This window comes from Myotis myotis, unplaced genomic scaffold (genome assembly GCF_014108235.1).
Source record: "Myotis myotis isolate mMyoMyo1 unplaced genomic scaffold, mMyoMyo1.p scaffold_m19_p_8, whole genome shotgun sequence".
Lineage (NCBI taxonomy): Eukaryota > Metazoa > Chordata > Mammalia > Chiroptera > Vespertilionidae > Myotis > Myotis myotis.
In genome coordinates this window covers 26,440,811-26,452,979 of record NW_023416390.1, presented here as the reverse complement: position 1 = coordinate 26,452,979, position 12,169 = coordinate 26,440,811, and the positions used below count along the sequence as shown (strand labels likewise).

The window sequence follows — 12,169 nt, the reverse complement described above, 5'->3', positions numbered from 1 at the left end:
AGCGGTGCTCCCCCTGTGGAAACACACTGACCATCAGGGGGCAACTCCTGCATTAGTGTCTGCCCCCTGGTGGTCAGTGCTATTCATAGCAACCGGTTGTTCCGCCATTCAGTCAATTTGCATATTATTAGGGTTTATTATATAGGATTAGCATATTCAATTATAAAATGATCTATACTAATAAAAGGGTAATTAGACTGGGAGACCTTCCGAACGTTCTTCTGGACAAAGCCATGGTGGTGGGGCCAAGGCAGAGGCGGTTAGGGGCGATCAGGACAGGAGGGGAGGGCAGTTGGGGGTGATCAGGCCAGCAGGAGGGGCAGTTGGGGGTGAGCAGGCCGGTGGGGGTGGCCAGTTGAGGGGGAGCATGCCAGCAGTGGGGGCAGTTGGGGGTGAACAAGCTGGCAAGGGGGGGCAATTGGGGGCGAGAAGGCTGGCAGGCAGAGTGGTTAGGGGCAATCAGGCAGGCAGGCAGGTAAGCAGTTAGGGGCCAGCATTCCTGGATTGTGAGAGGGATGTCTGGTTTAGGCCCAATTGGGCCTAACCATGGGATCAGGCCTAACCATGGGATCAGGCCTAAACCGGCAGTCGGACATCCCCCGAGGGGTCCCAAATTGCAGAGTGTACAGGCCAGGCTGAGGGACACCCCCCCGCCCCCCCATGAATTTTGTGCACCAGGCCACTAATTTCTTAATATTGAGCACCCAGGTGATTTGAGTTGACATGGTGTAAGGGAAACTTACACTTAGCCCAGAACACTTGGATTTCTTCATTGTTCCAACTCAGGGGTCCTCAAACTTTTTAAACGGGGGGCCAGTTCACTGTCCCTCAGACTGTTGGAGGGCCGGACTATAGTTTAAAAAAAAACTATGAACAAATTCCTATTCACACTGCACATATCTTATTTTGAAGTAAAAAAACAAAATGGGAACAAATACAATATTTGTATTTGCATGTGGCCCACGGGCCGTAATTTGAGGACCCCTGTTCTAACTAGCTGTGTGATCTTGGATAAGCCTCTTAGCCACAGTTCCCTCAATTATAAAATGAAGAGATTTTTAACTTGGGGTTTAGGCTCATTCCAACTCTAAAAATTTTAGCAAAGGCATTGTGTGTGTGTGTGTGTGTGTGTGTGTATACACACACACACTAGAGGCCCAGTGCACGAATTCGTGCACAGGTGGGGTCTGGCCAGGCCTGTTGGGAGGAGGAAACGACAGGAGGTTGGCCAGGCCAGCTGGGGGAGGAGCCGCAGGCGATTGGCTGGCTGGCCCCACCCCCGATTAGGGTTGGGGGGCCGATCTGTGGAGGGACCAGGCAGGGGCTGCAAGGAGGTTGGCTGGCCAGCCCCGCCCCCTATTTGGGTGCAGGGTGCAATCACTGGCGGGGGCAGCCAGGGGAGGGGCTGTGGGCCGATTGTGGTGGGATGGGCTGGGGGCGGGGGGGGGGGGTGGGGTTTGGCCAGTGGCCCTGCCCTTAATTGGGGTGGGAGAGTCTGATCAGGGGTGGGTTAGCCGGGGGGAGGGGCCACGGGAGGTTAGCTGGCTGGTCCCACCCTCTGATCAGCCAGTTCGCTGGCCACAGTGAGCGTCATAGCGACTGGTCATTAGGGTCATTATGGCATTATGGTCTCTGGCTTTTTATATATAGAGAAGATAAATCTATGCACTGATGCTGGTATGGTCCATGACCTAAAACATTTGCTGTGATGTTGCAAAAGTCATCTACCTTTGCAGCCTTAGAATTTCCTAAAGGAATAAGAATGGTGTATTTCAGTGATGATGGTTAAATCTTAATATGAAGCAGTGGGAAAGTTAGCTATGTTCTACATCTTTCTGTGTGAGTTGGTAGTTTTAGAGAAATTTTGAGCAGATTTGATAGCAGATTTTAGTAATAATTTTATATGATAGGCTTTTTGCTGTGATACCACATTTGGTTACAAGTTTAGGTTCATTCAATTAAAAGACAAAACTAACTGTGGCACTTTATACTATTTCACAGGTTTTTATCTCTTCCTATGGGTTGTATGTAGCTGATTCCAGTGTATACTAATTTGTTATTGTCTTACATTTTATAGAGCTTTTACACATTATCATAGTTTTAGAAAAACTAATTTACCCACAAAAAAAAAAAAAGCAACTTAGTGGCCCTATCAGGGCCCCTCAGTTGGTTACAGTGTCTTTACAATAAGCCAAGGTTGGGGTTTCAATTTCCAGTCAGAGCACATACAAGAAACAACCATTGAATTCATAAATAAGGGTAACAACAAATCAATGTTTCTCTTTCTGTCTCCCTTCCTCTCTCTAAAATCAAACAATAAATTAAAAAAAAAAACAAACAAAAAACAGTGATTAAAGCTAAAGAGAAGCCAGTATTGTCACTTCCGATTAAAATCAATAATTTTAGATTACAGATAGAAATATGGAACTCAGACATGCGTTTAGATATAAAGTATTTTTCCCTGTAATGTTACTGCTTCTTTCAAATTTCATCCCAAATATGAGTCCTGCTTTTCTATTATTCTGTTTTCCAGATCAATGTTTAAAGAGCAATTTTATACACAGGATCCTTAGTAGTGTTTGATATTTAATAGTATATGGGAAAATGCAGCAAATGTTTTTATCATTTTAAAGTGTTGATCTTACAGATGTAGTAACTTTTATCTTAATAGAGAGGATCTCTAATTAAAATGTTTGAAGAGTTTTAATCAAGGTGAATATGGCTTATTCTCTGGGTAAAATGTATTTCAGGGTGCCAAGTAACAATTCTAACACCAATATAGGATAGTGACATACTGCTTGTCTCATTGAAAATACGTAGGAGTGCATCTTACTTATTGTGATCATCATGAGACTTAAATGTTACACATACATTTTTTCATAAATGCAAGTCATTCACAGAGAGACATTTGAACTCTTAAATCAGGTGTGATTTAAACGGATTTTAATAGGTTAATCTGGAAACTTGATTTGTGTCTTTGGAAAAGAATATCCAAAATTTTCAAATTGATTTTTGAACAGCTAACTCATGTGAGATCTGAAATGTAGATTGTAATTGAACTTTCTGTTGGTGATTTAGCTTTCTCATCACATTACTGTTCTATAATTTAATGATATTGGAGGCCAACTGAGTGTAGATGAGACTTAGTTTATGATTTCATAGAATTGTACCAGGCTATGGTGCTTTACCAATTGACAATATTTTTCTCTTTTTCCTTGACAACAATTATTACTTTTGGCAGCCCAGTTCCACTCCCTTCAGGTCTCCACTGGAATCAAAGAGAAACCAGTTAATCAAACATCAGTTGTATTAACTTCAGGTTTTAAGTCATTAAGACTCTATGTGTCTCTTCTGTGTAGTAAAGAAACATATTTATCGAGCAAGTGTTGTGTGCCAAATGCTTTCACAAACTTATTTAATTGCCACACAATACAGTGTCTTCCCCACTTCCCCCTCCCCAAGCAGATGAAAATGCAGTTTGGAAAGTTAAATAACTTGTCCAAAGTCTGAATGTTTTCCACTGGGCTTTTTCCTCAAAGCTTGGGTCTTTGGCTATATTTTTGCTGGTTGAGTTTGCTTAAAGATTAACTGATGGATAAATAGGGTTGTTGCAGATGTCATAAATCATTACGTAGTTCTTTGTCATCAAATATGATTAATCATCATTAACAATAACTAGACTGCATTTAAATCGTTTTTGACTGTTATCTAGGCATTGTGCTATGTATTATAAAGGATACAATAAAATAAAGGAGGAGAGACTTTTTATAGTACTCTGAGATGCTTAAAATCTGAGAGGGAGCTTCCTTTCTTAATTGATGGCTTAGTTGTGTCTGACTAGAACATTGCCATTCCTCAGATATTTTTACCAAAGCAACTTTTTTGAGGCTGAAGCTTAAAATTAAGATCAAGCATTTTCCTTCTTTATTTTTTCTAGCTGTGTCATTCTGAATTGCTTGGAATTTCAAATTTTCACCCTTTCCCCCACCCACCCTTTTCTAAATTTCTTGTAGACAATTATTCATAGGGGACTAAAGACTTCTTGTCCTTTGTATATAGTGAATGTGAAGAATATAGTTCTCTTCATTTTAGTTCTAATTGTCTCATTATAGTTCTCTCCAACTCTTAGTAGTTACCTGACTGTCAAGATGTGTAAGTATATAATAGACTTACATCCTTTCAAATTCAGACCTTTAGAAAGTTAATGTTTTTGTATCATTTGAAGTAATGTAGATGAAAAGTCAGATGTTTGTGAAAGAAAATAAAGACTGTTAGCGTGTTATTGGTACTTTCTAATGAGGGAATTTCAATTTTGAATTGGGGAAAGGTAAAGGGGAAAAGGTCACTTTTAAAAGTTAAAGTCTTGATTTGATTTTTAAAAGTTTTACTAAACCTTAAGAATTTAAGAATACGTAATTATAACTTCCCTTTAAAAAAGAGTTTTTGCTTTTTTTTCCTGCCAAATGAATTTACTTTGCTGGCTGATCACTTCGTACTTGAGCTGCTTGGGGATAGATATTGTATACACTTAACAATTAGCAAATATTAAATATTTGTGTATATGTGGGTGCATTTTATTTTATCATTTGTTTTGCTGAAGTATTGTTACCAAGTCCCTCTTGAGTATATTTGCAGTTATTGCAACCTAAGTAAATCAGTTTCATCAAATGAAATTAAAATCATACTCACATAAATATTTAAGATAAGGATGTTAAAACTTTTTTTTAATATACATAAAACTAGAGCCTTTAAATTTTGTGACAGCTAATGTTGCTTGCTGTATTAAGGATGGGTGAAGGAGAAATTAAAAGTTCATTATTAGCGTAATTATTTTGCTACTATTGTTGACATGTTCACTTGACTCCAAGACCAAAGCATGTATATGTAGGAATTTGCACTTGAAGCTAGTTTTCTTTAGTATATTGTTTTTGGACTTGTTTAATTTTAGGAAAGATTATAGCTTATGGATCTTCTCCTTAATGGCCTTTTCCATTCAGTAGTTTTCTCCCAGTTAACACTTATTAATAAAACTCATGATTAAGTAGCCATGTGAAGTATTTAGTTAGGTGAATGAAAAATCCAAAAATATTAATATTTGAAATTTGAGTTGTTGCTGCACGTTATTGTACTTAATTTCTATTTGAAAAAGACATTAGATTGTTTAAACATTACTTTCATTGCTGTAGATAAGGACATTAAAATATTCTTCCATGTTGTGCTTAGTAATTCAAATGTTCATGTTTTAAAAATTGCATTGGTGTAACATAAGGTAAAATTATACTCATTCACCAAACACTTGTTTATAGCCTTCTAAGTTGCATTGAAGAAAAACATACAATCCCTTAACTATCTCAGTCTAGTAAAAAAAAAAAAAAGATATACAACATATTGTGAAGCATTATGAAAATGTAATAATAGATATAACCCAAATATTATGAAACAGCTGAGAAGGAGTCATGTGCTTTGCTTGAAGTCAGAGAAGGATCCCTGGAGAATATGACACCTGAGTTGTATTCAGGGGCTATGTGAAGAATCAGATAAAGAAGAGGCAGAAGAAGACATGGGAAAGTGAATGGAGAGGAGTGACAGTGGTCCGGATTTACTATTGGTTTAACTTTGGTAGGGAATAAATGTAAAATAGGTAGTGGTGAGTGAAAAATGAAGTTAACGCTTTGCGGTCCAATGTTATTTTTGGAATTCAAACAGTCTGGTCCAAATTAATTGACGGGATTGAATGTTGAACTTTTTAATGTTCTTAATTGCTCGACGTTGGACCTGCTTCTAAGCGCCTGGTTTGTCGCGTCAGCCTTGTGGTTGGACTGAAAAGGGTTAAAGTAGGCATAGACTTTGACTTCATTTTTGCTGGTTGAGGTTGCTTACACTAGATCTTAAAGAGTTGTTATGTTCCCTTTTAAAATACACCCCCACAGGCCTGTCATTAATGAGAGCTGGATTTTGAACAGGGCATGATGCTCATATGTCTATTTTGATGGTGATTTTGAGGAAGATAGAGTCCAAGAGGACATTAGCATTCATGATGGTTAGAAGACTCTTGCAGTGATCTAGATCAGCGGTTCTCAACCTGTGGGTCGCGATCCCTTTGGGGGTCGAATGACCCTTTCACAGGGATTGCCTAAGACCATCGGAAAACACATATATCCTATCTGATAATAGAGAAACATGGTAATTAACCGTAACTTCGCTACCCTTCCCATTGGCTAATCAGCGAGACATGCAAATTAACTGCCAGCCAAGATGGCGGCTGGCAGCCAGGCAGCTGAAGCGAACAGGAGGCTTGCTTGTTCCAGTGATGGAGGAAGCCAAGGTTCATGTCTTCTACCCACAGGTGTAATGCCTGTTTGTCTTCACTAAGCACTTATGCATTGTGGCTGTAACTGCTGTGGTTTGAAGTGTTTGAAGTATGATAGCTAAACTAGCACAGATTTCTTTTTCCTTCCTCACAATGTCATTGATAGAAGAGTCATTCTTGTTGTCTATCTTCACAACCTCCCAGCATGTGATTTTCTTTTTTGTATTAAGTTGAGAACTTTAAGCTTTTCACTTACAGGAAGCACTTTTTGCTTCTCTTTGACATACCCAATTGCCACCATCACTACTCTTATGCTTTGGGGCCACTATTAAATAAAATAATGGTTACTTGAACCACAAGCACAGTGAAGCAGCGATGGTTGATCTAATAACCAAGATAGCTGCCAAGTGGACAAAAGGATGATTCCTGTCCTGGCTGCACACAGCAGGATGGTGCCAGATTTCATCATACTATTCAGATGGGTTGTAATTTTAAAATCATGAATTACTTATTTCTGAAATTTTTCATTTAGTATTTTCAGACCATGGTTGACCGTGGGTAACTGAAACCACAGAAGGCAAAATTGTGGATAAGGGGGACTACTACACGGACTATTAAAGTTATTATCTTTTATTTGTGAAAAGTTTAAATAGCTACATCTTATTTATATTTTATATGCTATGTGCTCGCTTCGGCAGCACATATACTATATTTTATATGATATGGATGGCACCCTATGTATCAGGATATCTAACCAAAAAAATAGTAGTTTAGATGTAGGGGTAAATTCAATTAAAGCCATTTCAGAAAAGTCAATAGACCTGGGATTTGAATATTTAAATACTTTTTAAAAATATATATATTTAATGATTTTTTTTTCAGAGAGGAAGGGAGAGGGATAGAGAGTTAGAAACATCAATGAGAGAGAAACATCAATCAGCTGCCTCCTGCACACTCCCCACTGGGTATGTGCCGGCAACCAAGGTACATGCCCTTAACTGGAATCGAACCTGGGACCCTTGAGTCCACAGGCCGACACTCTATCCACTGAACCAAACCTGTCAGGGTGGGATTTGCATATTTAAATAAAGGAAAGGCATTGTTCTCCCAAAGGGTTCCTTTTTAAGCTCTCCAGAAGAGTTTAGAATAATAAGACTCAGTTTGAATCATCATCTTAAGAATCCTATTCATTGATAGTTGAGCAGGTATTTTATTTGTAGAATGACTGAAAGAACTGTTTTGCCTACCTACTCCTTTCTCTTTGAGATTCATACCCATTAGTAGAGGCTTGGAGAGGATTTATTTTAAACCACTTTATTGAGGTATGATTGACAACAAAAAAACTGTACGTATTTAATGTATGCAACTTGATGAGTTTGGAGGTAAGTATTCACCTGTGAAACCATCACCAAAATAAATACAGTAAGCGTATAGTTCATATAGTTGGTGTGTTGTTGTTTTTTTCCTGCCCTCTTTGGAGGAAATTTTAGCTCAGTAATTTCTGTTTGTTTCAGGTCAGAAGTATGGTGAAGCTGATAAGAAATTGTTACAGGATTTCCCAGATTGTGAATACAGAACTTGTAAAGTTCATGTGGCACAAAAAGGGCTCCTTACCCAAAGATTAGCAGGAAATCATTAAGTCAACAAGTATACTAGTAAGAGCTTAAATGCCAGGTCTGATTTTAGTGGCTGAGAGATTCAGCAGTGAAAAAAATTCCTGCCTTCATAGAGCTGACATTGGCTGGGAGGAGGGAGGCCAAGAAAAATCAGGAAGGAATGTGGGGTTAGAACTTGAGGATCACTAGTAGGAGGCTGCTGCTATTTTAAAACAGTGGGCTGTTAAAGCTTCGTTTTAAGGTGACACTTGAGCAGTTTTGAGGTTGATACATGAATGAGCCATGAAAATATTTAGGGGAAGAACATTTCAGAGAGAGTAGCAGATACAGATACCTTGAAGTGAACTTGTTTGACGTATACAGGGAATAGCAAGGAAGCTGGTGTGCCTGGAGCAGAGCGAGCAAGAAGGGAGGACTAGCTTGTGTAAGAGAGATTATCAGATTCGAATAAGGCTTTATAGCATAGAGTTGGAACTTCCAACTCCAAGCAAAATGAGATGAGTTACATGATTTGATTTTATATTTTCAGAAGGTCAGTCTGGTTGCTCTGTGATTATAGGCCAAGAGCAGAAACCGAGACCAGTTAGGAGACTGTTGCAATAAACTGAGAGATGATGGTTTGGACGAGGCTAGTAGCAATGGAAGTGGTTAGGAGGGCTTAGATTCTGGGTATATTTTGAAGGTAGAGACAATAGAATTTCCAGTTGGATTAAAAGTGAGGTAAGGGTGTAATGAGGATTACAAACTTTTTGGCAGTTGTAAGGATGGATTGGACATTTGCTCATTTGGAGAAGACTGCATGAGAAGCAGATTTAGGGGGAAAGATTAAGGTTTCTGTTTTAGACTTGCTAGTAGGCATTCAAGTAGAAACATTGAGTAGGAATCTGAAAATATGACCGATATTAGGGGAGAGGGCCAAACAGGATATATAAATTTTGAGGTTAACTTAAGCCATGAGAATAGATGAAATCAACTTCACCTTTTAAAAACAGCGTGGATAGACAAAAAGGCTTAGAACTTGAGCCTTAGGGTTGGCAGTTGTGATGAAGAACTGGTAAGCAGACTGACAAATACAAACCAGTAGAGTAGAAAGATGGTATAGCTTGGAAGGCAAGTGAGAAATCTGTTTCAAGTAGGAATGATCAGCTCTTTGAATTGCTGCTAGATAGGTCAAGTAAGATAAGAACTGAGGCTTTGACTATTAAATTTAGCAATCTGGAAGTCCCTTGGTGACCTCTTCAAGAGTAATTTCAGTGAAATGGTAGAAAATGGGAATCCGTACTAGAGGGGCTTCAAGATATAGTGGGGAAAATAGGACTTGGATACAATCAATATAGAGTTGTTCTCCTTCCCTGCCTTGTGATTTTGCTGTAAATGGAAAAGAAAGAAATTAGGTGGTGCTGGAGAAATATGTGGGGTTGTGAGGATTTATTTGTTCTTAGGATGGGAAACTGATAATTTTGAATGCAGATGGAAATTATGTAGCAAAGAAGAGAAAAAATTTGATAATGCTAGTAAGGAGGATTGCTAAAGGGGGTCCTTGAATAGATGAGTTGTTATGGAACTAGAGCAGTACTTGTTAAACTTCATTCTGTGTGTGAATCACCTGGGGTTAAAATGCAAGTTATGGTTCTCTAGGTCTGGTTTGGGGTTCTGAAATTCTCCATTTATAACAGGTTCCTAGAATTTGCCTGTGTTTTTTGTCCCGGTGCTATAATTTGAGTATAAGAACTGGGCACTAATTTGCTAGTAGCACAAGAACTAACAAATTATATTGGTATACAGTCAACTAGATTAGTGGATATGGTGAATTTGTAGTTTCTTTTCAGGTTCCTGTTTTCTCAAAACAGGAAGCAAGTCATTATCCAAAAAGATAGTAAAGTCATCTAGGATATTTGGGTCAGTAGATTAGAGAAAAGTAGGATTGTGGGGTTAAACTAAGGGCCCATTTGTGATTAGTGGTCATGAATTTAAACAGATGAATTGAATATGAGCATATGTTTTATTCTTCATTTACTTTCAACTACATGGGTGCAGTGTAGGCAGGCAGTTGAGTCTTATAATGGTGTGTTTTTGGAGGGAGGTAGAGAGGGACAAGTGACTTAAAACAACTGTTACATAAAAGGTAGTTACAAATGATGGACCATGAAATCTAATCTGGGAAAGGAAAATTAGAGTATGCTAGGTTAAACAGAAAATGTGGGCTTTATTTTTGTTTTCTGTTTGTTTTATTTTTAAATGCAGGTCTTTCCTCCATCTTTAATTTGTCAAAGAGCTCTGTAAATCTACAGGAGAGGAAATCTCTGAGCTTGTGTTTTACTAAATAAACTTAGGGGAAAGATGTTTCACACTTTCTGCTAAAGCAAGTATTAATAACAGAGATTGTGATTTTAAATGGAGGGGTTCTGCTGCAGATAAGGGAGGGAGGCCTTAAAGGATTTTTTAAAAATGGTTTTTATCAACTCTAAAAACTGTAAATTTATTTTATTTCTATTAAAACAGATTGTTAACATCCTTATAAGTCATACAGCTTTATCATCGTAGCCATATAATGAAATATTTACTTTATGGATAAATACAGACAAATTTTCAACCATTGGTTTTTGTTTTTGTTTTTGTCTCTTTTTCTCTCTTGGATATTACAGATGACCATGGATGAAAAATATGTAAACAGCATTTGGGACCTTCTGAAAAATGCAATTCAAGAAATCCAGCGTAAGAATAACAGTGGTCTTAGTTTTGAGGAGCTCTATAGAAATGCATATACAATGGTTTTGCATAAACATGGAGAAAAGCTCTACACTGGACTAAGAGAAGTTGTTACCGAACATCTCATAAATAAGGTATCCAACTTTAAAGGACTGTTACTAATTATACTGAATCTAGGAAATCTTTATACCACATTTTACTATGATTAGAAGTATTGTTTTTAAAGGCTCTAGGAAGCCTATGGATATAACCAGTTAATGGCTTTATTACAAAACCTTACTCAAAACTTACAATCAGCTAAATCAGATTTTTGATAATTGAGGGAAGATGAAATTTGTGTTCTATGAGCAATATTCTCTGTAATCATAGTTAAGGAAGCAAACTTTCAGTAATTTACAAATGCTTATTTATTAATATGTTAATTATAGAGCATCATTTTTTCCTTAAAATGCATATTCAACCAAAATTAGCTTTCTCCACTTTCTCTGCATAGTTGAAAATATGAAAACTACATTGTTACATTGTCTAAGACTTTTTACCATTTGAAACTTATTTTTTTTATTTTAACTGAGTTTTACTTTAGAAATATAAATTTTAAAAAAATAGTGTTGGGCTGTTAACATTATCAAATGTATCAAATGGTTCTTTGGTTCCAAAAGGATGTATATGTTTTTAGAACATATGTTTTTATAAAGCAAACTCTTCCACTGCAAGTATGTTTGGCTTTAAGATTGTCAGATAAGATGTAATTATCACAGATAAACAAAAATTCAAAAGCTTTTGTGTGGTATTAGGGTATTCATTTTTAAAATTTTATTTTTGAGAAAATGGAAAAGTTGTACCAATAGTACAGTGATCTCATTGTAGATTCACCTGTTATTAATATTTTGCCACATTTTTGCCAATCCATTTATTGATACATGTTATTATCCAAATTACTGATATTATTGCTGAACAATTAAAGAATACATTTTAGATTTATTTACTCTCAAATATTTGAGAATATTTATCCTAAGAACAAGGAAATTCTCTTAGTTAACCAAAGAACAATGTTCTAAATCAGGCAGTTTAACATTAGTATAATACTTTTATCTGATGTAGTCCACATATAAATTCACCCTTGCCCTGTGTAGCAGTGATACCCTTTATTGAAGTTTTCTGATCCAGAATCCAATCCAGGATCACATACACAATTTCTCAGCCTTTCTTTGTCTTTCAACACATTGACATTTTTGAAGACTATAGGTCAGTTGTTTTGTAGATTGTCCCTCAGTTTTTGGTTTGTCTGATTGTTTCCTCATGACTAGTTTCAGGTTATGCATTTTTGGCAGGAATAATACATAAGTGATGTTGTGTCCTCAGTGCATCACATCAGGAGGCACATGATGTCAGTTTATCCCATTATTGGTGATGTTAACTTTGATCACTTGGTGTCCGCCAGATTTCTCCACTGTAAAGGTACCTTTTTTCCCTTTGTAATTCATAAGTAATTTGTTCAGATATATTTTGAGACTGTATAAATATCCTGTTCCCC

At 37.2% G+C, this 12,169-nt stretch overlaps 1 protein-coding gene across 13 annotated transcripts in view; it reads left to right on the top strand.

Moving 5' to 3' along the window:
- Positions 1-12,169, top strand: part of CUL3 (cullin 3) — a 101,358-nt gene that overhangs the window by 10,774 nt on the left and 78,415 nt on the right. For 7 of the 13 annotated variants that reach the window (XM_036320181.1, XM_036320187.1, XM_036320176.1 and 4 more), the window contains exon 2: positions 10,572-10,769. The exons of 2 other annotated variants lie outside the window; for them this stretch is intronic. In XM_036320181.1, coding sequence (XP_036176074.1) covers positions 10,572-10,769 — 198 coding nt within the window. Of the gene's footprint in view, positions 1-7,841; positions 7,966-10,571; positions 10,770-11,942; positions 12,094-12,169 lie in introns of those variants that run through there. 4 more of the 13 variants (XM_036320180.1, XM_036320185.1, XM_036320183.1 and 1 more) reach the window with 4 other exon arrangements.